Below are 20117 nucleotides of genomic sequence, written 5' to 3'. Positions count from 1 at the left end.
CGAGAAAATGGCCACTGGGTGTGACAGAGCAGGTCCCACAGGTTGTGGTCACTTCTGTGAAGGAGACCAATCAGGTTGCTTCTTTCATTTTCCCAACAGCCTGTGAAAAATGTGAGCTGCAATCTGATTGGTTGCTATAGGCCACTGCTCCACTTCTCCTCTACGGGCCTAGTTCAGATTTGTCTGGATGAAGCTGCACACTGGCTGAGGACACCACATAATTAGATAAGCTGCCTTTGTGAAGAATTTTTCCTCCCGTCTGTATGGCGGCATGGTGCGCGCTGCCAATCTAATCTGGTCGTGTTCAATCCAACTATAAAAATAGTTACGCTGTAATATAATGAGGCTGCTGATTAAAAGGGACAACAGGATGTAATTAAACTGTTTACTAAAGAATCCGTCGATGTTCGCGAAAGCGTATCGTAGCCCATAATGGAGGGGTTGTCCAGGATTAGAAAAAACATGGCTGCTTTCTTCCAAAAACAGCGCCACACCAGAACGCAGGTCGCATGAGGTATTGCAGCTCAGCCCCATTCACTTCAAAGGAGCTGAGTTGCAATGCCAGACTCAACCTGGGGACAGGTGTGGTGCTAAGTCTGTAAGGAAGCAGCCATGTTTTCGTGATACTGGACAGCCCCTTTAAATATGGATAACACATAGCCGTATAATGCTGCATAAAGAGAGGCTTTGCCTGTTCGCTTGCTGATGGCCTCCACCAGATTGGCCGGGAAGTAGCCCACTCTATCATTGCCCGTCCTGTTGTCATGAATGCAACCTTTCCACCGACCGTCAGGATGCTGCTCCAAAACCTGCCCATAGGGGGAGAGAGAGAGAGAGAGCCACGGTGAGAACACGAACAAGATGGACTGTGCCGCCAAAGGGCAGATTCACGTGGCCATAATAAGGACACCATTTTAGCCTTTGCATTATGACCGTAACACCTGGACCCTCCGTGGTTTTACTGGACCTGTCTTGGTTCTATTGTGATCCAAGCAAGGCTCAGTGGTGGGAGGGAGGTCTGGGGATTGCGGTTTAAAGGCCTCTTTCACATGAACGATACGGATTGTGTCCGGATGCGTTCAGTGAAACTCGCACCATTTCGCTAGCAAGTTTAGTCAGTTTTGCCTGCGATTGCGTTCAGTGTTTCAGTTTTTTCGGCGCGGGTGCAATCAGTTTTAGGCCTCATGCACATGACCGTTTTTCGGGTCCGCATCCGAGCCGCAGTTTTTGCGGCTCGGGTGCTGACCCATTCACTTCAATGGGGCCGCAAAAGATCAAACATCCGTTGCTCCGTTCCGAGGCCCCGCCCAAAAAATATAGCATGTCCTATTCTTGTCCGTTTTGCCGACAAGAATAGGCATGTCTACAATGGGCCGCCTGTTCCGTTCTGCAAATTGCGGAAGGCACACAGACGGCTTCCGTTTTTTGCGGATCCGTGGTTTGCGGACCGGTACAGTCGTAGCATGAAGCATTAGGCTACATGCACACGAACGTTGTTTGTTTCCGTGTCCGTTCCGTTTTTTTGCGGATAGGATGCGGACCCATTCATTAAAATGGGTCCGCAAAAAATGCGGACAGCACACAGTGTGCTGTCTGCTACAGTATATCCGATCCGTAGCCCCGCAAAAAAAATAGAACATGAGTTGACCTATTCTTGTCCGTTTTAGGCATTGTTACAATGGATCCGCCCAAAAAAACGGATGGCATTGCGGGCCGCAAAACACATACGGTCGTGTGCATGTAGCCTCAATGCGTTTTTTTTTTTTTTTACAAACATCTCCTAGCAACCATCAGTGAAAAACGCATAGCATCCAGACTGTATCCAGGTTACATCCGGATACAATGCGTTTTTCACTGAAGCCCCATTCACTTCTATGGGGCCGGGGCTGTGTGAAAAACGCAGAATATAGAACATGCTGCTATTCTTCCGCAACGCAGAAATAATGCATGAAAAAAAAACACTCATGTACACAGACCCATTGAAATGAATGGGTCAGGATTCAGTGCGGGTGTTCTGCGTTCACTTGACGGATTGCACCCGCGCGGAAAACTCACTAGTGTGAAAGAAGCCTAAAAGTATTTTCTGAGACTTTACTACTCATGACTTATCCTCAGGACAGTTCATCAATATCTGACTAGTGGGGGTCGGAAAACCCCTTTAATTATAAAATCTGCCCAGGATTAGAAAAAACGCTAGTGTGTGGTATTATAGCACAGACCTTCAATAGAGCCGAACTGCGAGGTGTGGCGCTGTTTTTAGAAGGAAGCAGCCATGTTTTTTTTCTAATCCCGGACAAGCCCTTTAAGGACTCATGCACATGAAAGTAATTTCTTTCCGTGTCCGTTCTATTTTTTTTTTTTTCCGGACCGTATGCGGAACTATTTATTTCAATGGGTCCGCAAAAAAAAATTAAGTTAGGGCTCATGCACACAACCGTGTGTATTTTGCTTCCGACAAAAATGGATCAGCACAGAATATTGATGACGTCCGTGTGCATTCCGTATTTTGCAGAACGGAACCCGGACCGCAAAATACAAAGAGACGTGTGCATGAGGCCAAATAGTCTGTTACGGCTGCGCTGGACGTAGGCTTAACACTCACCGTGATCACGTCTCCCATTTTAATATTGAGACTGGTCAGATCGTAGTTATTGCAGTAATCCTTGAGCGCCCTGACCTGCAGAGCCGCCGAGGCATCTGGGAAAGACGGCAGAGAAATAAAACGGTCACCAAATTTATAGTGCAATCATGCAGTCTTGGTGGCCTCATACCGGCGGGCCGGGAGATGGGGTGTAAAGAGGTGGATTGGCAGATTGGCCAAGAGGGGTCAGATGACCTGCAACGTGACTCCTTGGGTACCAGGTCAACGGCCAATCAGAGAGGAGAATATTCTATCTGATTTTGGGGTCATTCTTGGGGTGATATAGCCATAAATTGGGGGTTCCTTACCTCGTAACATCTGCTTAATCTCTTTGCTGGCCTGAGTGCCCGTAAACTGATTGACGATGTCCAGGGCTGACTGATTGTAGGTGTTCCTCACGTGAGCATTGATCCCACTCTGCAAGTGAAAGCAGACATTAGATCACGCAGCGCGCAGGGCGGTCAATATGGAGGAAATCGAGTCCTTACAGGACAGGTTCTGCCTGCATGTAATAAGATGTGGGGAGGACAGGGTTAAAGCAAATAGAAGAAAACCGCAGGGACCGCATACCCTATGGCTGCCCGTTTTATCTGCCACGGTCCCTCAGGGTTTATCTTTGAAGTGGTGAGAATCAGCCGGGCCCCTGAGGAGTCCTGGACTCTTGGGACCGCCAGATCAAAAAGCATTAAATCTCTCTCTACAGGATCCAAACCTCCGGGGCATTTACAGCCGCACAAAACTATTAGAATACCACGCTCTACATCTGCAAGACGAGAAGAATTCAACTATTGCGGTCAAAAATGACCAAAAAATTCCATTTGTCTGGCATGTGGAACTGGTACTGGAAAATCTGCTAGACTTGAACCATGCCAATCCTGAGGTTTCCAGATTATTGGAACCAGGGGTGGACTTTACCACCACACAAACCAAGCAAGTGATTGGGGCCCCAGAGATCAGAGGAAGCCGCCTGTGCAGCCCATTCAACTGCAGAGGGGCCCAGACGGGTTAGGGGAGCTGTTCCCAGCTGTGGATCAGTAGTAGAAGTGCCCAGGCGTACTGGGTTGGTGAATTATAGACAAAGGGCCTCCGTCCTGGGAACCACCCCAAACCACATGGGAACTCCTTTTTAAAGGCAGGAATTATAAAACCCCTGCCCATTTTTGGAGAGGAGCAATCCAAACCTGCAGGGACTCTCTATGAAAATGATGGACTGTCCCTGCAAATTCAGGGCTTTTGGGAAGTATACTCAGGCTGCACTGCTAGGCTGATAGTGAGGCTTAGCGGTACGATGGGGCGGAGCTTACTGGTACAAAAGGGTGGAGCTTAGTTGTGATGGGAGCTTGAGGCACCAGAAATGATGGCAAATGGCGGGACGTCCTAATAGCGTACACCATGTGTTACCTCCAGATACCTACATCCAGAAGGAGCCGCACCACCTCCGTTTTCCCGCACAGGGCCGCCTCGTGTAGAGCTGTTCCCGATTTGGTTTGACGATTAATATCAATTCCCGCTTGCAAGAGGAGCCTGGAAATACACAGAATAAGGAAACTCATTCGTAGGACTTCATAGCGAAGTCTAGGGTGGTGGAGCCTCACATGAGATGTGGAGAGACCCTGTAGAGATGTATATGTCACACCAGAGAGGAATGCTGGGAGTGACCACCCATGTGAGCTTCTCCCTCCCCGCTATCACATCATCTATGTGAGCTTCTCCCTCCCCGCTGTAACGTCTCAGCGGGGAGGGAGAAGACTCACCTTCCATACATGGGCAGAAAACGCATTAAAAATAGTTAAATAATAAACGTCAACCTGATATAAAATAGTAATGACAACGATAGGTAAAATCAGGAGGGAATATCCGTTAAAACGCCAGTAAATATAAGTCGTGCTGTGTTGTCCGGATGAGGCAGCTTCGGGGGGTTTAGAAACATGAAGAGAGCAGTTCAGGTTATAACAGCCGTCAATATTTCACAGTTATTGGCGGCTTACACCAGCAATATAAGGGGCAGTGTTACTCCCGATGCTGCCGTCTGCTGAAAGTAAGAGAAATGCCTGGGTTTTATTACCAAATATTTCTAGAATTGAGGCGATTGAGGCCGAAATGCGTCTGACAAGGTCTTTTGTCATGTACAATACAGGAACTCACAGCGTATAAAAGCTCTGCAAAGCTCATCTTGTTCTAAGATGGACATTATCCTGTACCCCAAGTGTCAGCGTCATTATCCTGTACCCCAAGTGTCAGTGTCATTATCCTGTACCCCAAGTGTCAGCGTCATTATCCTGTACCCCAAGTGTCAGTGTCATCATCCTGTACCCCAAGTGTCAGAGTCACTATCCTGTACAACAAGTGTCATTATCCTGTACCCCAAGTGTCAGTGTCATTATCCTGTACCCCAAGTGTCAGCGTGTCATTATCCTGTACCCCAAGTGTCAGCGTGTCATTATCCTGTACCCCAAGTGTCAGTGTCATTATCCTGTACCCCAAGTGTCAGCGTGTCATTATCCTGTACCCCAAGTGTCAGCGTGTCATTATCCTGTACCCCAAGTGTCAGTGTCATTATCCTGTACCCCAAGTGTCATTATCCAGTACCCCAAGTGTCAGCCTCATTATCCTGTACCCCAAGTGTCATTATCCTGTACCCCAAGTGTCATTATCCAGTACCCCAAGTGTCAGCCTCATTATCCTGTACCCCAAGTGTCATTATCCTGTACCCCAAGTGTCATTATCCTGTACCCCAAGTGTCAGCGTCATTTTTCTGTACCTCTAGTGTCAGCGTCATTATCCTGTACCCCAAGTGTCAGTGTCATCATCCTGTACCCCAAGTGTCAGCGTCATTTTTCTGTACCTCTAGTGTCAGCGTCATTATCCTGTACCCCAAGTGTCATTGTCATTTTTCTGTACCTCTAGTGTCAACGTCATTATCCTGTACCCCAAGTGTCAGTGTCATTATCCTGTACCCCAAATGTCAGCGTCATTATCCTGTACCCCAAGTGTCAGCATCATTATCCTGCACCCCAAGTGTCAGCCTCATCATCCTGCACCCCAAGTGTCAGTGTCATCATCCTGCACCCCAAGTGTCAGTGTCATCATCCTGCACCCCAAGTGTCAGTGTCATTATCCTGTACCCCAAGTGTCAGTGTCATTATCCTGTACCCCAAGTGTCAGTGTCATCATCCTGTACCCCAAGTGTCAGTGTCATTACCCTGTACCCCAAGTGTCCGTGTCATTATCCTGTACCCCAAGTGTCAGCGTCATTATCCTGTACCCCAAGTGTCAGCGTCATTATCCTGTACCCCAAGTGTCAGTGTCATTATCCTGTACCCCAAGTGTCAGCGTCATTATCCTGTACCCCAAGTGTCAGCGTCATTATCCTGTACCCCAAGTGTCAGTGTCATTATCCTGTACCCCAAGTGTCAGCGTCATTATCCTGTACCCCAAGTGTCAGTGTCATTATCCTGTACCCCAAGTGTCAGTGTACCATATGTTGCACTGGTCAGATACACCCCATGATCAGGGAGCTGCGACGCTGGTCCAGTTACTTCCTTACCTGATAATATCGATGTGACCGTTCTTGGCGGCCAGGTGCAGGGGGCTGGTCCCGTTGGGGTCCGTACTATCTCCGGGCTTTGGCTCTAGCAGCGCCGCACACATGTTACTGTTTAATAACAGCTGAACGACCTGCAGATGATAGAGGTGGATCCTGCTGTTAGAGGATGAATAATTCAGCGGCAGGACAAGTCCCTTGGCATCAATGTCAGATATCACAACGCTTCTCCGTCTCATCTCTGCCGCTGGCTCCTTCATGGTGCGGCCCCTTTATTCTAACAATGGATTGTGATGAACATTTTAGTATCCTGGCAGGTTTCTGGTGGACAGCGTTTACTGAAGATAATTCTGAAGTTATACAGCCTTGTAAAAACACGCTGCCTCCTCTACCTATCCATGGTTTAATGGCCGCAGGAAAGACAAAAATATTCTAATTCCAAAGTAATGATCCAGTCCTGCCCTAGAGAAGCCTACAAATTTCTGCATGATCACCATCTAGTGGCCAGAAACGGTACTACCACAGATTACAGCATTGGATTTCAGTGTCAAGACTGCTCTCCAGAAAACAGCAAAAACTTACCCCAACTCTTCCAAACTCACACGCCAGGTCCAGAGGAGTTTTTCCAGAGATATCCATGATACAGGGGTTAGACTGGTGCTGAAGTAACATCTCAGACTGGAAATCAAAGGAAGAAAATACACAAATCAAGAATCATTTCCAGACAAAGCAACCTAGACTGGAGAATTTACCTAGCAATGCAGTGATATGTCTGCTATTTTACAGCTGTAATGGTGGCCATTATGATCTGTCAGAAGAGGACACTCATATATAGCGGTGCTTTTTGGATTCTCTCTAACAGTTAAAGGGGTATTCCGGGTGTTAAACATTGGACAGTCCTTGGGATAGGCCTCCTCTGAGCCATTGCTAACCATCAATCCGAGTGGAGACGTTCACAACAGAAGGGGAATAACGTTCCGCTTCTGCCCCCTCATTTCACTGGTCAGTGGGCATCGGACCCCCACTAAAGCTTCTGACATGTCTCTTTAAAGGGCGTATGGAGACTATGGAGAAGGGTCCCTCACTTGAACGGAACGGAGGCATTTTTTTTTCGCGGTGCAGAGGGATCAACTTGAATGGGTCTGCATCCGTCTGTGGAAACCGCCCTGATGTTGCAAATTGCGGTCCCCAATGCGCGGAACGGCCGTGTGCATGAGGAATTAATGTGTGACACTGAACGCAGCTTCCTAAAGCTCCTCCGACCCCTTTATCTCTCCTCATGCATTTAACACCTTTTGCAGCATCTCTCCGCTTTCACTCGTCCGCACATCTTTTCTATGAGCCGAGATCGTCACATTTTAATAACAGACCTAAATACACGGGTATTTATAGCGCATTCGGCGGCGGCGTTATCACAAAGGAAAGAGGGGATTTCATATTTCATATAAACGCCGACTACCTCATCTGAACCCTGAAAAAAAAAAAAAAAAAGGAAAAGGGGGGGGGACATCCTCTGCATCATTAATATTGCGTTCCATAAAATATTCCCTTTTATGCCTGCCGCGCAACATAGATGCTCAAGCGTCAAGATTCAGTCACACCCTGGGAGATCAATCCGGAAACAGAACCGATAATCCGAGGAACAGAAGACTGCTGATCTCCATACAAAGCCTAAAAGGGTGACTGCAGCGAACCTCGATATCCCTGAGCCCCTTATGCCTCACACGTGTGGGTTGAAGAGGATGAGATATGAGGAGCTGTTTCTGGGGGTCCTCATACAGTGGATATAAAAAGTCTACACACCCCTGTTAAAACTTCAGGTTTCTGTGATGTAAAAAAAAATGACATAAAGATAAATCATTTCAGAACTTTTTCCACCTTTATGTGACCTATAAACTGTACCACTCAATTGAAAAACAAACTGAAATCTTTTAGGTGGAGGGAAGAAAAGAAAAGAAAAAACTATAATAATGTGGTTGCATAAGTGTGCACACCCTCTTATAACTGGGGATGTAGCCGTTTTCAGAATTAAGCAATCACATTCACAATCCTGTTAAATAGGAGTCAGCATACACCGGCCATCGTGTAAAGTGCCTCTGATTAACCCCAAATACAGTTCAGCTGCTCTAGTTGGTCTTTCCTGAAATCCCACAGCAGAAGCCACGGTCCACAGAGAGCTTCCAACGCATCAGAGGGATCTCATTGTTAGAAGGTATCAGTCAGGAGAAGGGGACAAAAGAATTTCCAAGGCATTAGATCTACCATGGAACACAGTGGAGACAGTCATCATCAAGTGGAGAAAATACGGCACAACAGTGACATTACCAAGAACTGGACGTCCCTCCAAAATTGATGAAAAGACAAAAATGAAAACTGGTCTGGGAGGCGACCAAGAGGCCTACAGCAACATTAAAGGAGCTGCAGGAATATCTGGCAAGTCCTGGCTGTGTGGTCCATGTGACAACAATCTCCTGTATTCTTCATATGTCTGGGCTATGGGGTAGAGGGGCAAGACGAAAGCCTTTTCATACGATGAAAAACATCCAAGCCAGGCTACATTGTGCAAAAACACATCTGAAATCTCATAAAAGCATGTGGGAAAAGGTGTTATGGTCTGATGAAACCAAGGTTGGACTTTTTGGCCATAATTCCAAAAGATATGTTTGGTGCAAAAACAACGCTGCACATCACCAAAAGAACACCATACCCACAGTGAAGCCTGGTGATGGCGGCATCATGCCAGGGGGCTGTTCTTCTTCAGCTGGAACTGGGGCCTTAGTTAAGCTGCAGGGAATTATGGACAGTTCCAAATACCAGTCAATATTGGCACAAAACCTTCCGGCTTCTGCTAGAAAGCTGAACATGAGGAGAAACTTCATCTTTTAGTATGACAACGACCCAAAGCATACATCCAAATCAACCAAGGAATGGCTTCACCAGAAGAAGATGAAAGTTTTGGAATGGCCCAGCCAGAGCCCAGACCTGAATTCGATTGACAATCTGTGGGGTGATCTAAAGAGGGCTGTGCCCAGGAGATGCCCCCCCAGGTTTAGAGTGTTTTTGCAAAGAAGAGTGGGCAAATCTTGTGCCATGCTGATAGACTCCTACCCAAAAAGACTGAGTGCTGTAATAAAATCAAAAGGTGCTTCAACAAAGTATTATTTAAGGGTGTGCACACTTATGCAACCATATTATTTTATTTTTATATTTTTTCTTCCCTCCACCTAAAAGATTTCAGTTTGTTTTTCAATTGAGTTGTACAGTTTATAGGTCACAATAAAGGTGGAAAAAGTTCTGAAATGATTTATCTTTGTCTCATTTTTTTACATCACAGAAACCTGACATTTTAACAGGGGTGTGTAGACTTTTTATATCCACTGTATAGACAAGCTGTCCCTGTGCTGCCTGTGACTGGGAGATAAACTGTGCTCAATAGGGACTTTGGGTTCCACAGGTTTAAAGGGTCACAACTTTTTTCACGTCTGTTCTAGGGTTCTATCTACTGGGAGTCCATTTTTATGTGGGCCTGATTTGTGAACTGGGCCTCAAAGGGGTGTGGCATGGACAGATTTGTATAGAGAGACTGTTTTGGGGACATCCCAGGGCCTAAGCAGGGGTGGCCCTTACAGCTATATACACAATTTGACCCTAGATATTTTGGGTATGACAAGAGTCGGACTGAAGTCTTCTGGGCCCACCAGAGGAAATGATACTGAGAGCTCACCCACTGTGCATATAGGGCCTTGAGGTCCCATTATTGTCATAGCTTGGGCCCACGGAAGGATCCTCTGGTACTCTGGTGGGCCCATCCAACCCTTGGGAAGACACTGGGGGAACAGGATGATATGCCTCCAAAGTGTCCCTCTTTTGGAGGGACAGTCCCTCTTTTTGACAGAAGTCCCTCTTTGATCCTTAAATGTCCCTCTTTTTGACCTGGAGAATTAATGCATGAATGCAGTTCTGACGGAGTCAGTAATTATGCTTTGGGCGGAGTTTGAGGCATGGCCTGGTATAATAAAAAATTGCCACGATGCGTTGGGAGGTATGGGATGATGGCTGAACCTGGAGGCCTACTTGGATTTTCTGAACCTGCAAAACCATATACCTATCTACAATCCTGGATTTTACAGGACAATGGAGGCACAGAAGATACCATAGGAAGACTAACCATAGCAACCAACACGATCACCTTAGACATATAATAAAGTATAATAGACACTTTTTACCTACCACATCGTAGTGTCCATGCTGAGCCGCCTGGTGCAATGGGATCTGCCCCTCGTCTGACTGGATATTCACCGCAGACCCAGACTTGAGAAGCAGCTTCATAGGTTCCTTCTTGCCCTGCCAAGCCGCGTAATGGAGCGGACGCATCCCTGTGTGACAAATCCAACACTGATCAGTGCCCTCTGCCGGCCAGTTCCACATGGGCTAACAGTCCTGTGAAGGTGGACACCACGATGGAGCTTCTGGTGTAACACCTTAACCTAGGCCCACCACCTGGCCATCGATGACATCGCTATCTTACCCCAGCAGTGATCATGGGTCATAGAACACACTGGTGATCCATATGTCAACTAATTCATATGAATCATATCTTTTAAGGGGTTCTGCACATTTGTCCATGTCAAAACTAAACCTGGTCTCCAAAAATACTTCTATCCCCTTGTCTGCATTACCCCCAAAGGATGCATTTATGGTAGACCCAGTTGACTACTTCAACCATGAAGGAAAAGGCAACAGAAAATGTCCCCAAAAATTGCCAAAATTTAGAGAATGGAAAGCAACATCTCAGGTCCTTGGAGCTTCCTAAATTACTAGATCCTCCTGTGGTCTAGATGTTCTCCAATAACCTACATCAGCTTCCTGGGTTCTTTCTTGACCACAGATTGTGTGAAAATCAGTGCAACTAGAGGGACACAGTTAGTGGTACTCCTGTCATGGATGGATGCCATTGGCCGGGCATAAAGCTGCACCCTAAGCCTCCAGTTCTATTATCGTCATCCCTGACTCGTGTCCTCACCATTGACTCGTCCTCTCACCTTTGTTATCTTTAATGTCCACAGCGGCCTGTGCTTCCAGGAGCAGAGAGATGAGCTCAGTGTTCCCTATGAGGGCCGCATGGTGCAGGGCCGAGAACCTGCAAGAGACAAAATCCACACAATGACATTCGGCGGTGCTGTTCCTCGGCTTCCCCTATGAATGAATTACTAGCAGTTTGCAGTGATGGTCCAGAAGCGTGTTACCAGTTGGGGGTGGGTCCCTGCACAGTCTGACACTGTCCAATCAGCGCTGCCAGTGACTGCACACCCTGACTGGTAACACCCATCTGGACCTTCACTAAAAACTTCTGGCAATTCATTCATAACTTCTATCAGGATATAATAGAGGGATGGCACAACACAGAGTGATAAGAATAGATGCTTCAGAATTGTTATTACATGGGGGATGCAAGTAGTCATTAAACAGACATGTCAGGAGAGGTAATAGGGCGTCTTTAAAAAAAAAAAAGAGCTGTGCGGTGCTTCACCTCCCCTGTGGTGGCGCTGCAGGGGAATTCAGCACTTACTGATTGGTTCCTAATAATTTGCACGGCATCGCATGGAGATACTGTGATGGATTCAGACAATAAGCAGGCGGATTACAGAACCTGGCAAGTGCAAGAGACTTTACGAATCTCAACCACATGCCACTTCAGGGTCGGGGGGGGGGGGGGGTGAAATCTGCAGCGAATCGGCAGTACATTCCGCTTGGTAACACTTTGGTGGAGATTTGTGGAGAGTTTAACTGCAGAATATTTCCGCAACAATGAGGACTTAGGTTATGCCCACATGTATGGGAAAATCACCCCTAGGGTATACCCACATGTATGGGAAAATCACCCCTAGGGTATACCCACATGTACCAGAAAATCACCCCTAGGGTATACCCACATGTACCGGAAAATCACCCCTAGGGTATGCCCACATGTACTGGAAAATCACCCCTTGGGTATGCCCACATGTACCTGGAAATCACCCCTAGGGTATGCCCATATGTACCGGAAAATCACCTCTAGGGTATACCCACATGTACTGGAAAATCACCCCTAGGGTATGCCCATATGTACCGGAAAATCACCTCTAGGGTATACCCACATGTACTGGAAAATCACCCCTAGGGTATACCCACATGTACCTGGAAATCACCCCTAGGGTATACCCACATGTACTGGGAAAATCACCCCTAGGGTATGCCCACATGTACTGGAAAATCACCCCTAGGGTATACCCACATGTACTGGAAAATCACCCCTAGGGTATACCCACATGTACTGGAAAATCACCCCTAGGGTATACCCACATGTACGGGAAAATCACCCCTAGGGTATGCCCACATGTACTGGAAAATCACCCCTTGGGTATGCCCACATGTACTGGAAAATCACCCCTTGGGTATGCCCACATGTACTGGAAAATCACCCCTTGGGTATACCCACATGTACCGGAAACAAATGTGGACTGAGTTAAACCAGGACTACACCTACACGGGCCGAGCTGCCATGAGCATCCACTGCGCCAGTCCTGTGTCAGCGTTCCAGGACATAGCTCGCCCCAGTGCCCAAGGGGCGGAGAGGCCGCAGGTAACGGCGCACCCCTTAGGCTAGGTCTACACAACGACATTTGTCGTGCGGCAATAAGTCGCGCGACAGATAGGGCGCAACATTTGTCGTGCGACATTTTGTTGCACTAATGTCGCGCGACAATTTTTATAATGGCAGTCTATGGTGTCGCACTGCAACATGCGACATGCTGCGACTGCGACGCAACAGTCGCAGAAAAATCCATCTCGAATGGATTTTCTGCGACTGTTGCGTCGTAGTCGCAGCATGTCGCATGTTGCAGTGCGAAACCATAGACTGCCATTATAAAAATTGTCGCGCAACATTGCTGCAACAAAATGTCACACGACAAATGTCGTCGTGTAGACCTAGACGTAGTCAGCTAATTATAATTAGCTGACTAAGGGGCGCGCCGTTACCTGCCGCCGCTGTTTTGATGCTGATTAGGACATCAGGGCGAATGTTAGTGAATTCCGAGCCACGCTGGATAAAGTTGTACAGGTTACTGAAGCAGAAAATCACTATGGAGATTTCCCCTCCGCGCCTCCTGCCCGATACTGCAAAGTCAATGCCAGGCGATGCAGAATTACATGCTCCGCTGCCAGGGGGTACAGTAATTTATGTAAAGCAGCCAGGAGCCAGTGCCAATAGACGAGCCCTGATGTACGGTACACTGTGTATAGCTCAGCACAGGGACTGGATCCGAAGGATCTGACAACAGTGACAGATGTGACGCCTGACAACACCTGCAAATCTGTTAAAGGGGAACTCCACTCTTAGTGTATGTGCTAGGACTTTGCAATAAGCTTCATCCACTCTGTAATTTGTGTGAGGTGTTCAGTTTCCCTGCAGAGCCCCCGCAGGTGAGATGAAGTATTACACAGGCAGCAAGGGTTCAGTTTCTCTGCAGAGCCCCCGCAGGTGAGATGAAGTATTACACAGGCAGCAAGGGTTCAGTTTCTCTGCAGAGCCCCCGCAGGTGAGATGAAGTATTACACAGACAGCAAGGGTTCAGTTTCTCTGCAGAGCCCCTGCAGGTAACTAGTCGACGAGTGTTCAATTCCTCTGTACAGCCCCCGCAGGGGAAATAAAGCATTACACGGGCCGCAAGGGTTCAATGATCCTGCAGAGTCCCCACAGGGGAAATTAAGTATTACACAGGCGGCAAGTGTTCCAATACCCTGCAGAGCCCCCGCAGGGAAAATACAGCATTACAAAGGCAGCAAGGGTTTAATTTCACTGCAGAGCCCCCACAGGTGAAATTAGGTATTGCACGGGCAGCAAGTGTTCAATTTCCCTGCAGAGCCCCCACAGGTAAAATTAAGTATTACACAGGCGGCAAGTGTTCAATTTCCGTGCACAGCCCCCACAGGTGACATGAAGTATTACACAGGTGGCAAGTTTTCAATTTCCCTGCTGGTGACATGAAGTATTACACAGGTGGCAAGTGTTTAGTTTCCCTGCAGAGCCCCCGCAGGGTAAATGAGGTATTACACAGGAAGCAAGTGCTCAGTTGGCACCAATATCGGAAACCTATAAGCACCAAATAACACCAGCTTAGGGACCATATCCCTAATATTTGGTCCCTGGGTTAGAATCATTAGGCCTAAGCGCTACAATTTTACACAAGACTTTGCTCCAGCTTCTGGAGCTGGTCAACACTACTACTACTACTACTACTACTACTTCTCCATTCTCCCCACCATCTCCCTATCATCCAGGGGTTTGTTTCCCATAGCTATGCTTGTGGCACGTGTGGAGAGGAGATCTCAATGGTGGTTATCAAGACTCACAAGTTCTTATCACCCATTATAATATGAAATGCAGCCATCTTGATCTAGGCCCAGCTGCAGCCTCTCATTGCTGCCCTCTGGTGGCTAAACCTCTGCACCGCCGGGTAAAGAGCTTTCTCATATATAGTGATTTATTTTAAGTTATATAAAAAGAAATAAAAGCTGAAAATATAAAAGTGTTTGCAATAACAATAATAATAATAATAAAAAAAAAAAGCAAGTTAAAATGCTGCCCGTCAGCGCTTGTGTATGCAAATCAGGTAATTAGCATTCTGGCAGAAGCAGAGCACAGTGACTTATGTGCCACATTTGGAGATGCTCTCCAATTAGCTGGCCAGATGTGCTCGCTTTAATCAAAAGCAGCTCATGAGGACAGAGGCCACTAGGTGGCGCCCTCATACATTGACAGAAATCTGTGTGCTGTTATAGGCCTGCATTGCAGGTCCCACTGGGAGCGTAGCTGACATTTGTATCTGACAGTCTGATGTAGTGCGGGCTTTGTATCCTCCGGTACATGTCAGGTCTGACTTGGACATGATGCTGGGGCAGTAGGAGGAATTCGGTGACTATGACAGAAAAATGGTCATCCTTTCCAAAAATGATCAGTTCTCATACCAGCCTCATACACTGGTGATATACATCTGTGTGTCCTCATCACAAGAGGCACTGTATACTAACCCCCCTGCATCATAGGAGCCTGGATAACCTGTTAGGAGGCGTGTCTATCAACAAGCTTGCTGACCGTTTCCAACCTTACTGATTGTTACTAATAACAAAGGGCAGAAATACGAGTGCAGCTCTGGAGTATAATACAGGACGCATGTCAGGATTAGGCCTCATGCACACGACAGTATTTTTTCACGGTCCGCAAAACGGGGTTCCGTTGTTCCGTGATCCGTGTCCGTTTTTTCTTCCGTGTGTCTTCCTTGATTTTTGGAGGATCACCAGACCAGAAAAGTGAAAAAAAAATCTAAGTCAAGTTTGCCTTGAAAATGATAGGAAAAAAACGGACATGGATCACGGACGCGGATGACAATCTTGTGTGCCTCCGTGTTTTTTCTTTGACTTGACTTGAATGGGTCCGCAAACCGTTGTCCGTCAAAAAAAATAGGACAGGTCCTATTTTTTTGACCGTCAGGAAACACGGACGCGGATGACAAACGGTGCATTTTTTCGAGTTTTCAACGGACCCATTGAAAGTCAATGAGTCCGCAGAAAATCACGGAAAACGGAACAACGGACACGGATGCAAACAACGGTCGTGTGCATGAGGCCTTAGAGATGAGCGAATTTCATGTTATGAAATTCGTTCACGCTTCCTTTGGTGGTAAAAGCAGAATTGCGTTATGGATTCCGCTACCACGGACCATAACGCAATTCTATGATGGAATGCATAACGGAAAGCCGTTAGAGCAGCGGTTCTCAACCTAGGGGTCGCGACCCCTTTGGGGGTCAATCGGCCCTTTCCGGGGGGTCGCCTGAGGCTTCCTATTGTGGGGCGCCCGTGTAGCGTTATACTACCCTACCTCGTGAGCAGTGGCGTCGCCAGGGCCCCCCCCCCTACATCATGTTGTGCCCCCCCAACTAAAATGCCCCCGTTCCCGCCCCCCAAGTGAGCCGCCGCCGCAGTCAAGCACAGGGAGATGAGCGCTTCCATTGCGCTCATCTCCCTTGTAATCTGCCTGTGCTGCGGCGGTGCAGGGGAGGGAGAGGTGTGTCCCCTCCCCTTCCTCTGATAGGCTGCCGGCGCACTAGGCCGGCGCAGGCGGCGCGATGACGTCATCACGCCGCCTGAGCCTTACAGCGCGGGACACAGGCCAGAAGAGGCCTGCATCGCATCGCTGACACTGAGGTAAGTATAAGTGTTTTTTGTTTTTTTATTACAATACTGGCACATGATGATGATGGGGGGGGGACTTAATACTGGCTGGCACATGATGATGATGGGGGGGACTTAATACTGGCTGGCACATGATGATGATGGGGGGGACTTAATACTGGCTGGCACATGATGATGATGGGGGGGACTTAATACTGGCTGGCACATGATGATGATGGGGGGGACTTAATACTGGCTGGCACATGATGATGATGGGGGGACTTAATACTGGCTGGCACATGATGATGATGGGGGGGGACTTAATACTGGCTGGCACATGATGATGATGGGGGGGACTTAATACTGGCTGGCACATGATGATGATGGGGGGGACTTAATACTGGCTGGCACATGATGATGATGGGGGGGACTTAATACTGTCTGGCACATGATGATAATGGGGGGGACTTAATACTGGCTGGCACATGATGATGATGGGGGGGGGGACTTAATACTGGCTGGCACATGATGATGATGGGGGGGGACTTAATACTGGCTGGCACATGATGATGATGGGGGGGACTTAATACTGGCTGGCACATGATGATGATGGGGGGGACTTAATACTGGCTGGCACATGATGATGATGGGGGGGACTTAATACTGGCTGGCACATGATGATAATGGGGGGGGACTTAATACTGGCTGGCACATGATGATGATGGGGGGGGGACTTAATACTGGCTGGCACATGATGATAATGGGGGGGGGACTTAATACTGGCTGGCACATGATGATGATGGGGGGGACTTAATACTGACTGGCACATGATGATGATGGGGGGGGACTTAATACTGACTGGCACATGATGATGATGGGCGGGGGGACTTTATACTGGCACATGATGATGATTGGGGGAGGGCGACTTTATACTGGCACATGATTGGGGGGGACTTAATACTGGCACATGATGATGATGGGGGACAGGGACTTAATACTGGCACATGATGATGATGGGGGACAGGGACTTAATACTGGCACATGATGATGATGGGGGGGACGGGGACTTAATACTGGCACATGATGATGATGGGGGGGACAGGGACTTAATAGTGGCACATGATGATGATGGGGGGATGGACACTTAATACTGGCACATGATGATGATTGGGGGGGGGACAGGGACTTAATACTGGCACATGATGATGATGGGGGGGACAGGGACTTAATACTGGCACATGATGATGATGGGGGGGACGGACACTTAATACTGGCACATGATGATGATTGGGGGGACAGGAACTTAATACTGGCACATGATGATGATGGGGGGGACAGGGACTTAATACTGGCACATGATGATGATGGGGGGACACTTAATACTGGCACATGATGATGATTTAGGGGGGGACAGGGACTTAATACTGGCACATGATGATGATGGGGGGACAGGGACTTAATACTGGCACATGATGATGATGGGGGGACGGACACTTAATACTGGCACATGATGATGATTGGGGGGGACAGGGACTTAATACTGGCACATGATGATGATGGGGGGGACAGGGACTTAATACTGGCACATGATGATGATGGGGGGGACAGGGACTTAATACTGGCACATGATGATGATGGGGGGACACTTAATACTGGCACATGATGATGATTGGGGGGGACAGGGACTTAATACTGGCACATGATGATGATGGGGGTGACAGGGACTTAATACTGGCACATGATGATGATGGGGGGACGGACACTTAATACTGGCACATGATGATGATTGGGGGGACATATCAGATATTTACATTACAATTCATAACAGTAGCAAAATTTGTTATGACGTAGCAAGGAAAAGAAATGTAATGGTTGGGGGTCACCACAACATGAGGAACTGTATTAAGGGGTCACGGCTTTAGAAAGGTTGAGAACCACTGCTTTAGAGGCATTCGGTTACTCATTCCGTCATAGTAGAAGTCTATGGCCTGTCCCTTTACTGGACAGCGACTGCACATATGTGGACTCTTCTCTGCCCAGAATGGGCACGAGGCCCAGGTGTAGCTGCGGGGGGCTGGCAGAGCACATGCACAGGGTGCCGGAGGACATTTCATTTCCTGGGTATTTATACAGAGGCCTTGGGCAGCAGACTGAGCCTTTGACGCGGCTGATGACAAACAAATCTAATCAGAGAACAGCTTTCACTAATAAAGGGTTAATTGTGAGCCCTGTAGATTACCAGCGGTAAAACCTCACATCTCTATCAGTATATCTGCTCAGCCCTATGTAAGTGCCAGTCTTTACTGATGTCTTGGCATCCTATTCCTGAAGCAGGAGTCCCTGGATGAGCAGGGGCCTCCGCTTGCTGTGTGCCTTCAGGCTGTCTGACTGTAAATGAACCTTAACAGCTAAAAACAAATTCATGCTAAAAAAAAAAACGAGTAAATGAATCAAATCTACGCAATCTTTCCGAAACGCGCCTGCCATGAGGTAAATGGCCTCTCCAGCGCCGTTATTCTCTAGCAATCAAAATTGGCAATTAAAACAATGTTATATTAATTAACTGCGACAAATCCTTAATCCGGAGGCTGGACCTCTGTCAGGAACCGGTGCTGATCTCATGAAATGGCAAATATTACTCTGGATGGGAGCGGCGAGTATATCTGGCGGTATAAGAGGCGCGTTGTAATTATTTACATTCAAGAGGGGCTCAACTTACTCCGGAAAAAAATAAAACCCTTAAGGTTTCCGAGCTGAAGAATCTCATTCCCTTTCAGAAAGTAATTATTTCTGTGCAGCGCGGTCCGTTATCCCCGGCCTCATTAACACCTCTTCTGTAGCTGCGCTCTCATGCATTTGTTAGTGTAAGTGTTGACTATTCGACTTGTCTTTTTATTTAAAAAAAACCTGATGTCCTATTTTGCTCCTGGTTATTCTTAAAGGGACACTATCACAATTTTTTGGCGAAAAATGAAACATTATTTTTGTGGATTTTATACCATTGCTATTTATGTTTATTATTTCCCAGTATTATTTGCCTTACGGAAACAGCCGTGAATGACAGACTGGTCCGTCCCGAGCAATCACTATCTGTTTTACTGTAGGCTGTAAAATCAGATGCTTTTCTACAGCGTGTATAAAGGTAACATCGACATCTAGTGGCCAACATGAAAATTGCAAGGTTTTTTCATTAACAGTCTCAAAGGACTCATGCGTGTTGGCTGTACAAAGGCACACTGGCCCAGATTTACTAAGCCTGTAGATGGCGTAAACCTAGACAGGCTGCCTAGATCTGCGCCAGATTTATAACAAGTGCCTGTGCCCCTGGAGCTTTGCTGTAGGTTGTAAAGTGAGGTGCTTTTCGTCAGTGTGTGTAATGTAACAGCGACATCTAGTGGCCAATGTGATAACTGCAATGTTTCATAAACAGTTTTCTTTAACAATAGTCACAATAAAAAGCAATTAAAGAATAAATGTCTTAAACAGGACCTTTCACCGCTCCTGACATGTCTGTTTGAATAGCTCCATGCATTCCCCATGTAATAACAATTCTGGAGCCTCTATTCTTATGACTTTATGTTGTGCCATTCCTTTATTTTTTTCTACTAGAAGTTATAATTGAATTGCTATTAGTCTGCAGTAAGGCCCCTTTCATACGGGCGAGTTTTCCGCGCGGGTGCAATGCGTGATGTGAACGCATTGCACCCGCACTGAATCAG

At 47.3% G+C, this 20117-nt stretch overlaps 1 protein-coding gene across 1 annotated transcript in view; it reads right to left on the bottom strand.

The window, feature by feature from the left end:
• Positions 1 to 20117, bottom strand: part of CASKIN1 (CASK interacting protein 1) — a 140454-nt gene that overhangs the window by 38899 nt on the left and 81438 nt on the right. Inside the window, exons 3-10 of the mRNA XM_044304306.1 lie at positions 11228 to 11325; positions 10416 to 10561; positions 6768 to 6863; positions 6189 to 6319; positions 4057 to 4165; positions 2950 to 3058; positions 2603 to 2697; positions 692 to 809 (exon numbers count right to left, since the gene is read on the bottom strand). Of these exons, the coding sequence (XP_044160241.1) occupies positions 692 to 809; positions 2603 to 2697; positions 2950 to 3058; positions 4057 to 4165; positions 6189 to 6319; positions 6768 to 6863; positions 10416 to 10561; positions 11228 to 11325 (902 nt within the window). The remainder of the gene's footprint in view (positions 1 to 691; positions 810 to 2602; positions 2698 to 2949; positions 3059 to 4056; positions 4166 to 6188; positions 6320 to 6767; positions 6864 to 10415; positions 10562 to 11227; positions 11326 to 20117) is intronic.

The sequence above is a fragment of the Bufo gargarizans genome, chromosome 8 (genome assembly GCF_014858855.1).
Source record: "Bufo gargarizans isolate SCDJY-AF-19 chromosome 8, ASM1485885v1, whole genome shotgun sequence".
NCBI classification, from domain to species: domain Eukaryota; kingdom Metazoa; phylum Chordata; class Amphibia; order Anura; family Bufonidae; genus Bufo; species Bufo gargarizans.
This window is presented reverse-complemented; position numbering and strand designations above follow the sequence as displayed.